Genomic DNA, 19,235 nt, shown 5'->3' on the forward strand with positions numbered 1-19,235 from the left:
AACAAAAAGGTTTTGAGCCAAGTACATGATAACGGTTTGGAAATTTAACCGGTATCCGAGCCTTGCTACCGAATATGCACTAAAATTTTCATAAAAATCGGTCAAGCCGTTTCGGAGGCGTTTGGTCACAAACACTGTGACGCGAGAATGTTATAAATTAGATAATTACCAAGACCCGAGAACAAACATTCGTATTATTCATACAAATATCTGGCCGGCCGGGGATCGAATCAGGGGCCTCAAGCTTCGTATTCAGGTTCTCTAACCACTCGGCAATCCAGTCGTCAAATTAATGCATTTTCGAATTAAATCCGTTTAATTAAAATATTATTGCTTTTACCTACTTATTTTTTAATCAAGGGAATAATCGAGTTTCAGTTAAAGGCGGGAAAACTAAGAAGGTTAATTTGTCAAAAATCTCTAAACATGTAACACTGTACTTAACAGTTATTTATTTCATTTTACACAATAGTATAACACAGTACTAGGTTAATCTAATTAGTCATATTTATTACACGATTAGGTTTAGGTTACGAGCACTCGTACAGGTTAAACTGAACTGAGAAAGTTGTTGTTCTGCGCAGAGCTGAGTCCCGGAGCACGTGCCTCAAGAGTTCCACAAGTCTTCTAAAAAATAAACAAAATAGGTATATCCATATCCATACTAATATTATAAATACGAAAGTGTGTTTGTATGTTTGTGTGTTTGTCTGTCTTTCACGCCGTAACGGAGCGACGGATCGACGTGATTTTTGGCATAGAAAATTGGCATGCAGCATTCGGCGAACGACTCAGTGTAATTGCCGCTTTATCCGCACTGAGACCGCGTAGGAACTACGGTCCAAGCCTTCTCATTTTGAGAGGAGACCTGTGCCCAGCAGTGGAACGTGTACAGGATGTAATCTTTAAGTACCAGGCGATTATCCGGTAAATATAACAGATATCAGAAAACTTTAAAATGTTATCGAAAATACGTTACCCAATGAGTAAAAGCACATTAATATCTTTTTTTAAATGAAAGTAGTAATATTAAAAATATCAAGTTTAAACGTTCCTTAAGGCTGTTTGCGTACCGCTAGAAACGTGGCGTAGCGAGGGCATCAGCCGCCCGGGGCGGAAGAAAATTTTGCCACCCTCTTATTTAGGGTAGTCATTGCAATCGGTCCGAATCGAAGATGTGATATTTTTTAACACGCTTTTATTAGGTCGACCTGTATGTAACTATGCAATGGAATCTAAGGTAACTAATTTAACCATCTCTTCCAAATACAACCGCTTTTACAATCAAATATTATAATTAAAAGCACATAGTTTACACTTCAGCCCAGAAATAGAGACAACTTGAACGATCCATTTTTATTTTCTGTTTTTACGTGCATTTATAAAAGCGTGTTTTTCTAGTGTTTTTTAAACTATTAATTTGTTATGCAATTATCATCATCATCCCAGCCTATACACGTCCCACTGCGGATTGGGAACTTCACACATACCATATTTTTTTATGGTGTATTGCCGCCCCCTAAATGTGTTGCCCGGGGCGGTGCATATCACAGTTGTATAATTTGCGCAACAACGCACGTGATATCAATACGACTACTTAACACACTCATTTAGAGCACGCATGTTGTAACTTTCATTTCAATTATCCGGTACCAATGATTAGTATTTCATGTGTGTTGGTATGAGAAAATTGACAATGTTTAAATTTTTGTAACGTGGCGGAAGAGACGATGTTGAAGTTTTTGTAGTATAATTATACATTATGATTTTGGGTTCTACATTCGTGCCGTTTACTTGAAGTTGCCTCTGCTTAGACAGTTACAGTCATACCGAAACACGCTGTAGTGTCATGCTAGTTTCTTTGGGCTAGATGCTTGGCAACAAACCTTGGACAGTATTGAATAGAGGCTCTGAGTGATCTCATTCGTTTGATGTTATTTACATTCTTGTGTTATACGTTTTTTTACATTATTTATAAACATTTATTGACCATATTCATGAACCTACGCATCTATAGAATTACTAACGTAAAAGGTGTCCCGACATGAAAGTGTTATTATCTGAATTTAGGACAGGGAAAAATTTATTTATTCCGTTCTGGAATGTTACGAAAACTAAATTGATAAATAATATCTTAATAAGTAAGAAAAAGTGAGCATCTTTAAAAATCTACGACATATTAAGTAATTCGACGGTAAGGTAAACCGACGACATGCCGGGATAATAATTTAAGTCGCGAATTTTTGTTTTAAGCTTCGTTATATGAAAACCTTATACTTATTATTTATTTAAGCGCCCATAAGGGTTCTTGTAAATATACTCACTACAGTGTTGCTTGTTTTTTTGATCTGACACACTGCTTTGTGTCTTAATTTTTTTGTTGTTGTTACTTGTATGAATATGACATTGCATTGCTCAGTGCCTATTTACACTAGGCGAACGAAAATATGGCACTTGTCGAAGTTAGTATTAGCGGCGCATTTTGCTAGACTAGACCAAATTGTCTTCGTTTTACCACAATTATACTTGAGTACTAATTTATACAGCAGGTTAAACACAATTTAAATAGACAAATGGTGTTAATACCCTTTAATATTTATTATATTTGGTAGGTATCTGAAACGGGTTTACTGGAAAAAAAAGCTGTGTCGTACCCATCATACAATGAGGGCTATCGTTTTTTGTCTCACTAGATGGCACACTGTTGCGTGAGGTTTTTATGTATGGCTTTGAAAAACTGTTATTACGGGCGTGAAAACAAAGTTTAGATTAAAATCATATTTAATACAACTTAAAACTGTACCATAAAAATATCGAGCATGCCACAGTGTTCCATAGTCCCCGTTTTGTTCGGAAAAAAGGGAGGACAAAGGTTTTCGAAAGACAAAACTGTCTCAAAACACAGACATTCATTGCCCCGGAACGCATATTTGCCATAATTAATTTCATATATTGCAAAATATTCACAAAAATTTTCTAATTATAAATAAACCCACGTAGCTCACCCAAAAACTATGAGATTTGACATTTCGGAGACCTCACGCTACACTAGCGCCTCTAGTGGCGAATTCATACGCGATAGCCCTCATTGATTTGGCTCAGACTCCCTTATGCTCACTTCCTTTATGCGTAGACTTACAAACACAAATTGAAGTATGAGACGATACGTGATTCATAAATTCATGATTGTTGAAATTGGTGAAACCGTTTAAATTGGTAATTACACGTGCCTTTAACAGTTCGACTCGCTTTCGTCAGGATCAAAACCCCCAGAACCTGTTGCAACCCATGAATGCTATTGCGAAGACTGTGGGTTGTAACATATCCAATCCTCGTAGAGGAAATTACACTAAGTAAAATATTATGGTGATATGAGACTTACAGCTAAGGATCGCGCGCGCAACTGCGCCATCTCTCGCGCATTAATTTCTATGTCGTGCTGCGTAAGCCGCGGGCGACGGCACAGCTGGTGCTGCGGCGGCAGCCAGCGGTGGATCATCGGTGTCAGAAGGTCACGGTGTACCTGGCAACACCAAGAAAAAAAGTTTGATTCTGGCGTTACTTTGCGGAGGTTCGAGTCAACTTACTATCTCCTTTATCAAGCGTAGGTACCGGTAGTCGTGGTAACCTTGTGGTTTTGGTTTGACCAATGGCCTCTCAAGCAGAGGGTCGTGGTTTCCAGCCCGGGCTCGTACCTCTGAGTTTTTCGGAAATAGAAACTACATTTGAAATTTACCACGAACTTTAGGGTGAAGGAAAACTTCGTAAGGAAACCGGCACATGACTACAATTACAAAGACACAACAGTGTGTGTCTGTGTGTGCTTCACACAAAGGTGCATGCAAAGTTTCTAATCCGCACCGGTCCAGCGTGGGAACTACGGCCCAAGCCCTCTCATTCTAAGAGGAGGCCTGTACCCTGCAATAGGACTTATAATAGGCGAAAGATGAAGCGGTAGCGGAGAGGTTTGATAGCGAAAAAGCAAGGTTACGGTGTAACTGAGAACACGAAAACGGACAATTCGATAATTTCCATAGCAAGAAATACTTACACTTAGAAAAAAAAACAGTCATACCCACATAGAATTTAGTTTGCGTCGTTATAAAGGTTTTCATCCAACATTTGCAAGCTTAAGCGTACTTACTTATGTAAAACCTAGTATAGACTAGCCACAAAAATCGCGCAAGTTGGATTACATTGCGATTTCATAAAGCGAACGAGTTTGAAGTGGTCAATCGAGCGAAGTAATGTAATGCAAATTGCACGATTTTTCTAGTAGGTCTAAGAATAAAAAGGGTTTAAAGGAGGATTCGATGAAATGTCCTTGACTCTACCTAGACTGAGTAATAATGTTATCCTTAAAAACACTTGCCATTGCCGGATCGTTTGGCTGCGTGAAATACGAGACCACGACGCCCACCAGTATACAGACGGCCATGCCAACGAACGTGTAGTATAAATAGCTCAATCTGTACAGGAAGAACGTCCCTGACCTGTTGATGAGATGGTTACAGTGTGACACTAGTAAATAAACAAGTGCTTGTCAGACGTGGGTTACAAATTGTACTACGCCAGATATCCGAACATTTAAGAAGATTCTAGCCGTGGTGCATATCCTAATTCGTAGACGCATTCCGGTGTTTGCATTGGCAGACCGAGTTACATTTATAATATTGGTAAGGTTATGTCCTGTAACACGCGTGGCCCGACACGCACTTGGTCAGTTTATATTTTATATATTTTTGGAGATGTTTATTAAGATTAAGCGGCCTATTCCGCCATAAAGACTGTAATAGATATCTAAGTCGAAGTTCGGTAGTAAACAAACCATCAAACAGAATTTATTTATTCGTATGGCTTATTATAAAATACAACCATTCAAATTCACAAATAATATCTGACAGACTTTATATATAAAGTTTCATTCAAATCCATTCAGTATGAATAAAACTTTACTATAATATAGCTCATACATCATAATAACACATAGGCTATAATATACAAAGATATTGTGTAAATTGGCCAAAATATAACAACAAGTATCACGCAAATCGAAAAAAAATCTCATCTGCGAGTTATTCTGGCGTGCGCTGCAAAAACCGTAAGACTTATACGAATAAATGTGTATCTAAAAATGAAGTTGGTTAAATAGTTCTATAAAGAATTCAACGATAGCATGTATCTATCTTTAACGTGTATATCATTATCGTCAAAATAGACAGTCGAAAATAATAATATTTTTTTATATAAGATATATTTTTATCGCTTTTCGCATTTAAATTAGATATTTTTTGTCTCTCATACTATGTATTTTGGAAAAATATTTATAAGTTGCGACGGTGACAAAGCGAGTGTGCGGAAATACTATAGGTCAAGCTTCGCTTAGTGAGGGGCTAGGTCAATTGATGTACTAGTTCGTTGCAGTCGTAAGATATTATTATTATAATTAATCTAGAAACCTGAAATTTGGAACATGGTATATTCTAAGTACTAAGGAAGGATTTCCCAACGATTCCGAGGGAACGAAACATTCGGGACATATAGGTACCTATATATTTGTGTGTTTTGTAGTTTGTATGAGAAAAACTCATTCCTATGGAATATTGTGTGAATATCAAAATCTTCGCGAAAAAGTCGCGGACAAAACCTAGTAAAAATATATAAAAGGTCGTAAATTAAATTGGTGCGAATTAGTGGAAGGATATGGGTTGGTGTAACCTGCATGTGCATTTTAATTCCACGCAACTATATTGAAGGCCATTCACTTGTAACAATCAATTTTGTCCTTCGTAATTTGCTATTTCCACCACTGCTATCGATCGTTGCCAACAAATTGTAAAAATGAATGCACGGTGATAACCTGCGATAATTTTATAGCAAAGTAGCATACCGGTCAAACTCCACTGTTTGCGCCATGGACATGGGCGTGGTTGGTAAAGTCAAGTTAGCGTCGCAGCCAGAAGTCGATACCGGTTTCGTTGGAAAAACTATTTCACCTCTCATCATTGCTGCCTGAGTGCCGAGAGATATCCAACCAACAAACAAAGTGGAAATAAAACCACCCGCTAAAGCGCCCTGTAATGAAAAGTTTTACTCTGAATTGCCTGAACGTGCATTCATATAGGGAACGGCAATATTATACTCAGCGGCACCAAATTTGGCCCACTCTTAATACAAAATTACCGATTACTTCATACATTTGAGGGCCAGATTTTATAATAAAATAAACAGCATCTTACTCGTATTACTAATAATTGATATTTTTATTTTTAAACAACTGAAAAACACTATCCAAAAGTCAAGATCGTAGGCTTAATTAGATAAGAATTATTGCCCGATGGCCAAAAGAGGACCAAGAAGGGCAGACACCCGCGGCGTCACGGTTAAAGACTGTCCACGATAAAATCCGGGCATCTCAGAACAGTAGGTACTATTTCGAACAAAAAAAGAATTATGAAAATCGGTCCACAATTCACTAAGTAATCGGTGAACATACATAAAAATAAAAATACAAACATTGGAACAAGAACCTCCTCCTTTTTTGAAGTCAGTTAAAAAGAAGTTTTTATATGGGAGGCATTTTTAAAAAAGGCAAATTCACCAAAGTTAAAACACTTCCAAACTACCTCAATCTGAAGTCAATTCGAAAAATATTAGCTGTCGTGAAAAGACAATGTAATAAGCTATACTTAAAGTGGATTGTCCAATTAAAAAAAAAAAACTACAAACTTTACATAAAAATCTAGAAAAGACCGTCAGAACACGCTGTACAAAATAATTTGGGCACAGTCTAATATATAAAGCTAAAACTCACAGGCGCCCTAACTTTTTATTATGATTATATATTTATTATGTAGTTTCATAACCACTAATTACTTAAAATAGTGCTGCTTGAAACTTAGCGTTAATTACAAAGATACACCAGATCAGGCATGCCCGGATTTTATCGTGGACAGTCTTTACATAGGAAGCAGGACTATCGATTACTTAAAAAATATTTATTTCATTGAAAAATCCGCAGACCTGATTAAAGTAACGTATTAAATCAGGGTAGGTAAGTAATATAAGATATGTATAAGACCTTATCATATAACAGTCATAATTATACAAGGTGTTAATTAAATAACTGAAAACCTCAGACACCCCAAAAATATATTTTTTAATTTTAAGTAAGCTGATTGAATTTATTTTTGAATATCTTCATTATTATAAAAGATATTGGAGTGTTTTGCTAAGTCAGTAATTCTACTTAATTTTTTATTATTATTATTATTCCCTCAATGGCGGCCTTAAGGCTTGGGCCAATGTCAGTTGCGATGACAGGGTTGCGGTTTTACTTTACACTCATGATATGATTTTGTCAGTTGCGCTTTGACGTTTTTAGAAGAAAATCACACAGTCACAGCAAACCAGTATTAAATTATAGTGGCCAGTATTAAATTATCGAATAGTATGCAACCTCGCTAAAATATTTAACTGGCGCCTGTTGCAGTCGTAACTTTTAGACTGGGCATAATAAAAAAGGGATTAAATAAAAACACAAACACAACCTGATTTAAAACATAGTGTAATCGATTCGACTCTCGATTCTGAGCAAATTACTTTCTGGTTTTCAGTTATTTAATTAACACCTTCTATACGCTCACTTTATATAACCTTGTTTAGTATAACGTTCACTGGATATAATGAACGAAAGGTATAATTTCAAAATATCTAATGTTGTAAGGTATTATAATGTTATTTAGATATAATATCAATTGATATAACGATTAAAACGTATAATATTCAAAACCCATAAGGTCTAACATCAAAAACTTTGATGCAAGCAAACAAGCAAGCAAGCTAAGTGTATATTTTTTCAGCTCTGATAAAAAAAACCTAACATAGAAGGCTAAGGCGGGAGCGAAGCGCAGCGTAGCCTTCTGAACCTAACCTATCCGAGTCGCTTCTGACCTGACTCGTTTTGCTCGCTCGTCGCCAGATAATTTATCATTTAGCAAACTTACACCACTCATGTTATTATATATAATAATTCATATACCTAATGTGCGATATGTTAGGAGAAATTAGTTCAAATAAATCTTATAGAAAATGATGTTATAATAAAATAAATGTTATACATTTTAAAGTTATACTTTTTGTTATTATAGCTAACGTTTATTATATCTTGAACGTTACTATTTTGAAATAAGATATTTTGTATGTATATCTTGTGAAACGCACCCGTTAAATCATTACTCACTATTGGTTAAAGTTGGGAGTTTAAACGGAATTCAGCTCTAGAAAAGGGTTCATGGAAAATAGATTTTCTTGTGACACGGTTATTTCTTTTTAAAAATATCAGGTAATCAAATGAAAGCTAAAATAATTTCTAATAAAATACCGACCAAACTGTAAGGAAACAATATTTATGATAAGAAAATATTGTCAAAAGGTGTATTTTTCGGATACCAGCTCTATCGCGTAACGGGACGGTGTGAGCGTTAGAGCTGCTGGCCGAAAAATACACCTATTAAAAAAAAAACCAAGAAAGTGTCATCGGAGATGTCAAATGTAGGTTTTTGGCGGTATTCGGAGTAAATGGTTGTTGTTCCTATCAAAGTATTTTGATTTCAAAATATACTAAACCTAAGCGATGTAAAAATAGCGATTTCAGCCGGGTGGATTCTTAAAGTTCATTCACCACTTTAAATTTACAAATAAGTTTTACCGTCGAGTTAGTCCAAGGCAAAAATAGTCCCATTGAGAATAAGCCGAGAAGGCTGCCTGCTGTAATTCCAGCTAGGCTTTTTCCGGCTTGGATCAGAGCCCCCATGTGCTCCACTAGAAAAACGAGTGCTACACATATGGCTCCTGCAAAGATACATGTAGCAATATGTATTATCAGGGGTCGGACAAAAAGTGCAGATGACGTAAAAATGACGTAATCTTGCACACAAGATGATGCTTTTATTTAAACTTCCGTGTGACATGTAGTAACAAAGTAGTATTAATGAAGTAACAAAATAATTGTAAATAAATCAATGGAATTCAGTGAATAAAATTAATTTCATATCGTTTAATAAGGAGGTTGATAAATGATAAGTGATAATTGTTTATGAAAATCAAAAATACTATTTAAAATCATCCTATAAGTGGTTTGTCGTCATAGGCACTTTTTGTCCGACCCCTGTGTATTATGTTTATTTGCGAAGATTTTTCAGTAACAGAATGTTCATCATCATCATCATACCATCATATCATGTAGGACGCACGCTGTTGGACATAGGCCTCCCTCAGGACATAGGGCTCCCCCATAGCATAGGCCTCTCCAATAATATGTTATAATACTATGTTACGTTGTGAAAAATACTTTACCAATGATAACAACAATAATTTTCATTACGAAGCTTGCAGTTTTTTCAGATATAGGCTTGTTGTAAGCAGGTCTGACGAGATCTTCAAATATAACTCCACACATCGAATTCAAACCGGTCGACATAGAACTAAAACATACACCAAGAAATATATATTTCTGAGTAGGTATATTGGAGGAACAATTTTCAAAGATACCGCCAACACACAGAAGACTGGAACAATTTGAAATGTTTTAAACTAGTGTAAGTGACCACGTTCAGTCAACGTCATAAATAAATGTACCTTGTCACTTTCATGTCGTGTTTGAAAAACCAAATTGTGTAACGACTTAAAGCGACTAAGTACAGAAGTGATCACTTATTTATAACGTTGACTTTACATAGGTACATACATACATATATAGTTCCTTTTTAGCTTGTGGAAAGTAATAATGTTCGGTGTAGAAATCTTTTCAGCAACGTCCCTGATCTCAAATGTTGATTTCTGTATAGCTTAGCGTCTTTTGTTCCGGTGTTACCTTAATGCAGCGCTAAACACGCCGCTCATAAAGATCCCCGGTAGCGCTGGTATAGACCCGGTTATCTTCATAACGAAGTAAGGTAGGAGCTGATCGCTTTTCCTGATGGCTCCGGTCTTCAGGGGGTCGCAAGTTGCGAATGTAGCATAAATCACCAGGCCAGTGTAACAGCAGAGAGACACGATGACGTAAATGCCCGCAGCCATTATGAATATCGTTCTGTGGAAGGACATTGATACTAACCTGTCTCACTTAAGGTGCGGCCTCATGCTAGTCGCTCGACGCTCGTTTCCAGCGATAAATCTGGTCACGTGACCCTATTTTGAATATCCCGCGACTCAAAAAAGCAGCGTCAAGTCGCCGCGTCGAACAGCAGCGTGCAGGCAGCAGGGCTACTACGAAACTCGAAACTCGAAGTTCGTATCGTACCGTCCCTCTCGCTCTCGTATTAAATAGTATAAGTGTCAGAGGGACCGCACGACACGAACTTCGAGTTTCGTAGTAGCCCTGCAGGACTAATGATTTGGTCTTGGAAGCTGATTTCTTAACCTCCTTTAGTGGCAGTCGTGGCAGTGGTATAAATAAAAGAAATCAGAGTGAATGAAAAAAAAAAACATTTTTCCGAAATTGAAGTGGATTTTTTTTCCAGCGATTAAGCTCAACATTATCAGCTTTATCTGTCACGTGACCAGATTTGACGCTGGAAACGAGCATCGAGCGACTGCACTACTTTACTAAGAGATATTTTAGTATGAATTAATCACTTGCCGCCGAAGGACAAAATTTTCATATAAAAAAAAAAAAACTCTCTTCTCGCTCCTCGCCGGCGGTGGGACTAGTGCCTGAAGAACTTTATTATACTAATCACTTACCTATCTTTGGTAATGTAATTAGCTATTTAGTAACTGGTAAATGTACATACAGTAGAACCCGCTTAAGACGATTTTGAGGGGACTAGCAGGGAAATTGTATTAAACGTGAAAAATAAAAAGCTGTTTCTACCTGATTGTTTTGTGATTTTTCATCGTAAACTTTTAATATGGTTACTTTTTCTTGCAGTGATTGCTTTTTATTTTATTTTTGCCATCACTGAACTAACGCTGACACGAATGAAGATAACAATTTTATAACTCACAACAATCGAAACTTACAACAAATCAAATCCGGGTAAGGCTTACGAGCGTTTTGCCCGCCCATTCCAGTGTGTTATGAATATTGATGCATACGAACGATGACCCGTTTCTACTAATATAAGGATGAATACTTACTTAAAAAGAGAAACAACTTGTATCAGAAGTTGACGCAAATAGTTTTCGTATGCATCAATATTCATAACACTGAAACGGGCGGGCAAAACGCTCGTGAGCCTTACCCATCTAAGGTAGGAATGCACGGTCAAGGACTTTAATTCATGAGCTATCATGGAACCATTTCACAGTAAACGTCATTGTGACACCGCAATAATTAACAATAAAAATCGTAATGATTTTTCCTTTGAAAAGGTTCCATGGTGGGCCATGAATTAATAAGTCCTTTACCGTACGAACATATTAGCCAATCGCTAGGCCTAAAATTGCAGGGACCAGCGTAAAATGGCGTATTATGAGGGAACTCGTCTTAAACGCAACATACTTAAACATACCATAATCGTATTACGCGAGTTCTACTGTATTTCTAAACTTTCGGCGTAGTTTCAATGTAGGACATGTTCTTATACAACTATTGTCCCTTTGTTCCCTCCTGAATAGATTTCTGTACGTAGTTATGCTTGTCTTTATAAAGGTTAATGATCAAACATAAAAGTTTTTTTTAAACTTAGCATGTGCGAAAGCTCAGCAAAGTGTGCAGAAAACCGGCCAAGAGCGTGTCGGACACGCCCATAATAGGGTTCCGTAGCCATTACGAAAAAATTAAGTAATATTTTCTAAGTATTTCGTATTTTATACGGAATCTTCCAAGTTTAGGTATATTTTATATCTTAGGCTGCTATTTAAGAGTAAAACTACTAATAATTCTCAAGCAAACTTAGCCGTTATAGTTTTCCTTGAAAGTTTGATATACTTACCATCCTGAATTTTTTCAAATTTTTCCACCCACCGGTTGCACTTTGAAGTTGAATATTTTGCAAAAAATTAATGAATCGAAAAATTATCTTAGCGAACCCCTAATGGTTTTAAAAGACCTATCCAACGATATCCCACACTATAGGGTTGGATGAGAAAAAAAACCCCCACTTTTCGTCTATGGGAGGTACACTAAAAAATTATTTTTTTAGTTTTTTAATGTACCATTTTATCGGCATAGTTTACATATATATCCGTGTAAAATTACAGCTTTCTAGCATTGATAGTCCCTGAGCAAAACCGCGGACGGATGGACAGACAGACAGACAGAAGACAAACAGACAGACATGGCGAAACTATAAAGGCTCTTTACACAAGGATGTCATTCTGAAGGATCTAGCTGAGAGAGCGCTCTAAATAGTTGCGCAAGCTTTTATAGCCCGTAGTACTATTCCCTACTGTCAAGCGATCACCGAGCATTCGACGTTAATAATTTATAAAGCAAAGCCAACGAGACGAAATAAATTTATGTCATGAGACAGAAAAGGAGCGAGATAGAGATGACGTATCAGAGAAAGATGAAGTATATCTCGTCTCGTTTACTTTGCTTTAGTCGAACAAATTGATTCATGTTACCAGGTGGAACCTTTCAATTTCACTATGATTTCCTTGAAGTACCTACTCGTAAGTATGGTGTGTCAACTTTGACATTAGTAGCACGAGGGTTCCATCCTGGTACACGATACAGTTTGTTCGACTGTAACTGTTAAATTCCCTGGCCCTACTTACGTGCGCGCCCTTTTCAAGGATGACAAAGCTAGACATCTCTGTACCATGGCCTGGCTCACGGAGCAAGATGCCAGCCAACTGAAGTAGTTACCGAATACCGTTGTCCAAAACGTATGCCTTATCGTGGGGTCTGGGTCCAAGCTGGAAATATGACGATTTATTCAGAGTTTAATTGACGTATCAGGACAAGGTCTATAAAAGCTATACATATAAATAAAAATGAATCGCTGAAATATATGTAGACGCATAACCTCCGAACGACGGAATTTATTAGATACCTACATATTTTTTGTTGTGTTAATTAATTTCATTATTGTCAGGACAAGGTTTGTGTTAAAAAATAATAAAAAAAGAAACTGTTGGGGCGAAGCCGCGTGCAACATCTATTATATAAATATATTTTTCTTGTATTATTATACCTAGTATATTTTGAATTAAGTTCACAAGTATTATACTCGTACCTAAATCTACCTATACTATTTTTTATCATAAAGAGCTATGGTTTCCAGCTTTCACTATTTTCACTAAAACCATCCAGAACTTCATCACGACAACCTTATATTGCTAATTAGCTCAACGATACGACCACATATTTACCCTACTTTAATTTACTTGTGACCACGGCCGCTGTAATGTGGTCGAAACATAGATGTAATTTTAGCAATATAACATAGTCGTGATTAATTCCCAGGTTGTTATAGAAAGATACTCGTAAACTTAGTATCTCTGGATTGTTGTTGGTGTTCAGGTATACATACCTATATATCTATCCCAGCAAAGTATGAAATTTCGCAACTGATAGATCGTATAATTTGCCTAAGAAGTTGCAAACAATACATAAGTCAAGTTTAATTATAATATTCTTACTTAAAAAAATCCAGTCGATCTCCTTCACTGTTAATAGCAAATACATTGCTTACACCCCCTAGTCTCCATGTTCCATAGACTAACACAAAGATAACGCCAAAATACATGAGCACAGTTTGCAGCGTGTCTGTCCATACTACAGCTTTCAGACCACCCTGCAATAACATTATTAATTTGAATTACTTAGTTATCCAGAAGAAGAATAATAATCCAGTAGTGAGAGAAGAAATCAGACGATACCTGCTGTATCAGAAGGTATTTTAACAGGAAATTGTATACTTACCAAAGTCGTGTAAAAGATGCACACTATGCAGACGATTGGTGTAATCAAATGGAGATTAATCCCTGTAACTGTGAAGTTAAAATGATTATAAGGCTCTCTTATCCGCCGAATAAAAATTTTATAAAATTTTACTTATTGAAAAAATATTTTATTTTTGTAGATCCTAAAGTTTCTGTCCTGAAAGGTTTGTTTCCAGATGCACATCGGTTGAAAATTAGTACGTGGCACGCCGCTGTAGCCTGTATCTATCTTGTGCTACATATTACAATCACATGTAATTTATTTGATACCAATCGTGCAGCCGAGCTTTTTCTCATCACTGCCACAGAAAACAACAGCTCAGTGAGCTACAAACCAAACGAGGACAAAAACTTTTGGACCTACCGTCGTACCTTGACTGAAAGCTAGTGCCGGCACGTAGATAACTATTGGTATGTAGAGCATCATCTTAATGATAAATATTATTGAACCCATAAGCCTTACGTTCTGACTAAATCGCAGGCGCAAGTACTGAAAATATTACATTGTTGAAATAAAATCTAAATTTAGAACTCAAATAAATAAATAGAGCAGCACGCCAGTCATAGACAAAGTCCAGCAGCCATTAAAATTAAAATGTGCACATTGGTATCTGTAACTATGTAAACTAATCTTCCTAGTCGGTTTTTACCGAACTCCTATGGTATATACGATTGACGTGAAATTTGGTGCTGTTCACCAATTTAATTTATTGATTGCCTTTTCAAATCATGATTGTGTATCCTATTTCATACTGAATAAGTATTTTTAAAAAAACTGATATGCGCCAAATTATTCAGGAGTGAGTTGTGACATGATTGAAGGTGCTGTGTGTACCGACAGAAATACAGAATCGAATAAAATATCTAAATGTCCACTGACTGACCTCATATGCAGACGTAATTTGTAGATTGTAGAACACAGGAAGATAAATAATAGCAATCGTAAGTGATACGGCCCATTCCGAAAACGTTATTGTCCATAGTTGCGTCCCGTAAGTATACATTTCTGCGGGCAATCCTAACAACGAGATACCCGATACATAACTGCAAGAATCACGAATATTAATATTATTTTATAACATTTTATCAGATCTTTGCGATATTAAATAGCAGCTAATATTCTAATGAAAATAATAGTTACCTGGCTATAAGTGACATAGATATTGGGAACATCCCCATCGTCTTTCCTCCCATTAGGTACTCGGATGTGGTATTTTGTTTCTTGCTTGCGAAGAACGCAAAGTAGATACCGATTAAAGCAGAGAGAAGCAGCATAGCACCGAACACCAGATAGTCCAACCAATCGAAATATACAACCGCCGTCATTTTGCACCGATTTTAAATCGGTGGCGACACGTCTGCGCTGCAAGACACTTAAACTACATCTCACAGTACAATAGGCATTTACCGAACGGAAGTTGCAGCTTGGACGAGCTATATTTATACTTGGTAGGATCTCGGACAGGCACTTTGGAGGGATGAGGATATTAATTGGCTAGTTACCGGTGTAACTGTGGCCGGTGGCCGGTGCATGTGTCGCCTGCGCCGCCGGCTGCGACACGCCCGGGACCGCCTGATGCTAGATGGACATAAACTACTTCCGACCTCCTCATTCTTCAATAATTGTATCTCAAACACGAAATGTACTTTGTATTTAGCACTACTAAACGTGATTTGCCGAGCGGACTCACAACAAAAAATAGAGCTTTTTCACATGCCTTTAATGAATTTTGTTTAATTAAGGATCTGATGTTTCAAGCTGCGTTTCTATGAATAATATGCGAGGATGTGTTGCGAGGAATGTGTTCTTCATTAACCAATAGAAACTCTTCATTTACCTCGCCTCGCTCCACTCTCTGCTTCCACCAGAGATTTACTGCGCGAGGCGAGGTAAATGAAGCGTTTCTATTGGTTTATGAAAAACACATCTCTCGCAATACATCCGCCACATTATTGGTGGAAATGCAGCTTCAGCAAGCGGGCTCACACACGTAGAAGTTTTGGCAAGTACTTTAGAAGTTAATAGGTATTTAAGTACTTTCTTCTTACTGGATGACGTCAATGATATTTCATTCGCTAGTCAGTCAGTCAGGGGTCCGTGAGGGATTTGAAAATAAATAAGGTCATATACAACCGTTAACAATCATGGCCTCTTGATAGACGCGCTCCATATCAGTTTAGTAGTTATATGCCGACAAAAGGAATACAATGGCACACTACTCTATTGAAATGAGGTCGCTCTATCCCTAGGTGGTGTAGTCGCATGAAAGGATTACTAAGGGATTACCGACCATTTTAAAAACTTTGAATGGGTAACTTCTACAACCGGTGCAATTGTGTATCGAGATGGAGAACTAGGAGGTGCCCACAACGCAACAACGTCTGCGTGCGTGCGAATTAAATGCATGCATTTCTCGAGATATAGGTAGGTATGTTTATCAATTAGGAATGCATATTTATATATACAAGGTGTTTATTAAATAACTGAAAACCTCAGACACCCCATAAATATTTTTTCATTTTAAGTACTTGATTGCTTTTATTTTTGAATACCTTCATTATTTTAAAAGATATTCGTGTGTTTAGCTAAGTCAGTAATTCTACGTCATTTCTAACTCTACACTCAAAATAGTATTTGTCAGTTGCGCTTTGACGTTTTTATAAGAAAATCACACATTGACAGCAAACGGTCAGTATTAAATTATCGAAATAGTACCTATGTAACTTTAAGACTGGGCACAATAAAAAAGGGATTTAAAAACACAAACACAACCTAACTTAAAACATAGTGTAATCGATTCTACTCTCGATTCTGAGCAAACTACTTTCTGGTTTTCAGTTATTTAATTAACACCTTTTATATATATAAATATGCACAGGTAAGTACAGTGTCTCACTTGTGTACACCACTTTGCCCTTGTAGGTGTACCTACCACCTTTGTTTTTCAAAGTTTTAATAATACACGTATATTTTTTTTGCAGATTAATTTAATCTTGAATAATAATAAGTACATTAATCATCTGGCTTAAACTTCAATAACATATAAATATGAATATCAAGCTATGCTTGATTGGCATGGTCTATGTAAACTTCTTGAAACAAATAACAATAAGTACAAAGATTAAGTGAACTTATTTCTAATGATATGGAACGAATGTTTTGATTGAGTAACTTTACTACAATATACTAAGTAACACCTTTACGCATCAAACAACAAGGTACGCTGTAAATCCAGCTAAGATCTGGCTACCTAAAAAAGGTGTTGAAAATATACGTGGGCAAATTTAGATCGTGGAATCGTCTACAAAGTTATGAATAAATTTAGAAGCCGTTAAACCTAAATTATGTTTGGAAGGAAATATCTATGAGTGTTGCCTATGTACACACAAAACTGGATATGGTTAACAACATATACTGTGAAGAGGCTTTTTAAATTATTTACGATTCTATGTCGGCTACCTCCTTCGTGAACAATCACATAAGATGAATGCTCGTTTTTCTACTGTAGTTGGAGACCTTTAATCGTACATAAGCCACGATTTTCTACATAACTGTTAAACATTGAATTACTGTTAAACTGACGTCATGCTCTTATTGAGACAGTTTGAGCAGATTATCAATTAAAATTTGAACCTACTTTTACTCATAGTAATTTTTATATTTTTCAACGTTCGTTTATTGGATGCTGGCGGTGAATAGTAGGTATAAAATGTGATAAGTATCAGTTTTACGAAAAAAGCGTTAGCGTGTAGGTAAGTACTTATGAAGTAGGCACTATATACCATTTCTTTGTAGTGACTGTTAGTCGTGCCAAAACATTTAACTTAATTGATTTGTAAACGTTACAGGTACAAGACTCTAACTTTAAATTTATTTAAGTATACTCTGACAATAATTAAGAAAAGAATTGCCATTAAACTAATTAAAGAGTTTTAAAAACTCATTAAACATACACTTAAACACTTTGAAACTATTTATTCACACTGGCTTTCAGCCCGAATAAATTTTAAAAGCTAAATTTTTCCCTAATTCCGTCACTAAATAATATTTTCTGTTGGTTTAATCAAAAGTTTCTAAACAAACTTCGCATAGTTACCAAATATTATTAAGTTTGTAATACAATGTAGTTACTTATTAAAACCCAACAGTTGGTTATGAAAAAAGTATCCTTATTCACTTTTCTTAATGTGTTAGTTTTGGTGCATCATGTTTTCAAAATAGGTCATTAACTAGCGCACTCTACATGTCGATTCAATCTGACGAACAAAGTCAGCTTCGACTCTACGTTAAATAAAAAAATGCATTTTAAAATGCTCGTTAGGTATTCATATTTTACCCCCTTATTTTAAAAAATGAATAAATAGTTATTGCAATTATACGTTACGTCTGCGTCAGACAAAGGTCAAACGTTTAAGTAACAGATTAAGGGCCTGTGTTTCACTACTTGTCGACTAACTTTAAGTGATGGATATCAGTGATGCCGTCTCTGTTTGTTTTGTCCGAATAAACAAAGACGGCATTACTTTTATCTGACACTTAAAGTTAGTCGACAAGTGGTGAAACAGGCCCTAAGACAAACGAATGTTAAATTAACGTAAATCTTTAAGCATTTATGAACACGGGGGTTAATAAGCACAATTATTTAATTACGACAACCAGCGCCTTCCATCGAACTACCATTCGTGCTGTTCGCTATAAATTACTATTTTTTCTTTCATGATATCTTATTTTTGAACTGTTTAAGCCAGACAGCCGAAATTGCGTGTCAGTAAAAGATTTAATAGAATTAGGCATTTTTAAAGAAATTTTCCTAACCTAGTACCTTCAAAGGAATCGCCTCCGTGGCGCTTGGCAACAACGCCGCTCTTTAGTTCAATTGGATTCTATGTTATACAATGTTTCTAACAAGACACTTCTAAAACGCACTGGATTAATCGTTTTCTTGAAATCTATCTAACTAGGACTTTGAATTACCGTACCAAACTACGGAAAAAGTACGATAAATTTGTTACTTAACCTTACTTCCCTATTTGACTCGTCGTATAAACAACTAGTTACTTACATGTTCAAAGGTGACAATATATTTTTCATACAAACCTAGATGTTACATTCTTACAATAAATCGTTTTATATATCAAGTAGTACAGATTCATAAGTTCTATTAGACAATTTCACAATTTTGTAATTTTTACATTACAGATTAAGGTCAATTTGATCGAACAATTTGCATAACATGTACTTAATAAATCTCATCACAGATCTTTTTAATCACTTTCAGTTTGTTTTTGTATGTTAGCTTCGCACGGCATTCAGACGGCAGCGTCGGGCGGCGCGCCCT

The 19,235-nt window shown here is 36.2% G+C and overlaps 1 protein-coding gene across 1 annotated transcript; it reads right to left on the reverse strand.

The window, feature by feature from the left end:
• Positions 1 to 421: 421 nt before the first annotated feature.
• Positions 422 to 15,309, reverse strand: LOC141435356 (sodium-coupled monocarboxylate transporter 1-like). Its single transcript, XM_074098069.1, has 13 exons — positions 15,038 to 15,309; positions 14,781 to 14,940; positions 14,269 to 14,386; positions 13,877 to 13,944; positions 13,594 to 13,748; positions 12,727 to 12,867; positions 9,875 to 10,093; positions 9,358 to 9,485; positions 8,711 to 8,853; positions 5,891 to 6,075; positions 4,373 to 4,493; positions 3,383 to 3,523; positions 422 to 627 (listed from the first exon to the last, which is right to left on the reverse strand). The coding sequence occupies exons 1-13, from the start codon at positions 15,220 to 15,222 to the stop codon at positions 550 to 552; spliced, it is 1,842 nt and encodes a 613-aa protein (XP_073954170.1). The 5' UTR covers positions 15,223 to 15,309; the 3' UTR covers positions 422 to 549.
• Between the last annotated feature and the right edge of the window lie 3,926 nt (positions 15,310 to 19,235).

The sequence above is a fragment of the Choristoneura fumiferana genome, chromosome Z (genome assembly GCF_025370935.1).
Source record: "Choristoneura fumiferana chromosome Z, NRCan_CFum_1, whole genome shotgun sequence".
NCBI lineage: Eukaryota > Metazoa > Arthropoda > Insecta > Lepidoptera > Tortricidae > Choristoneura > Choristoneura fumiferana.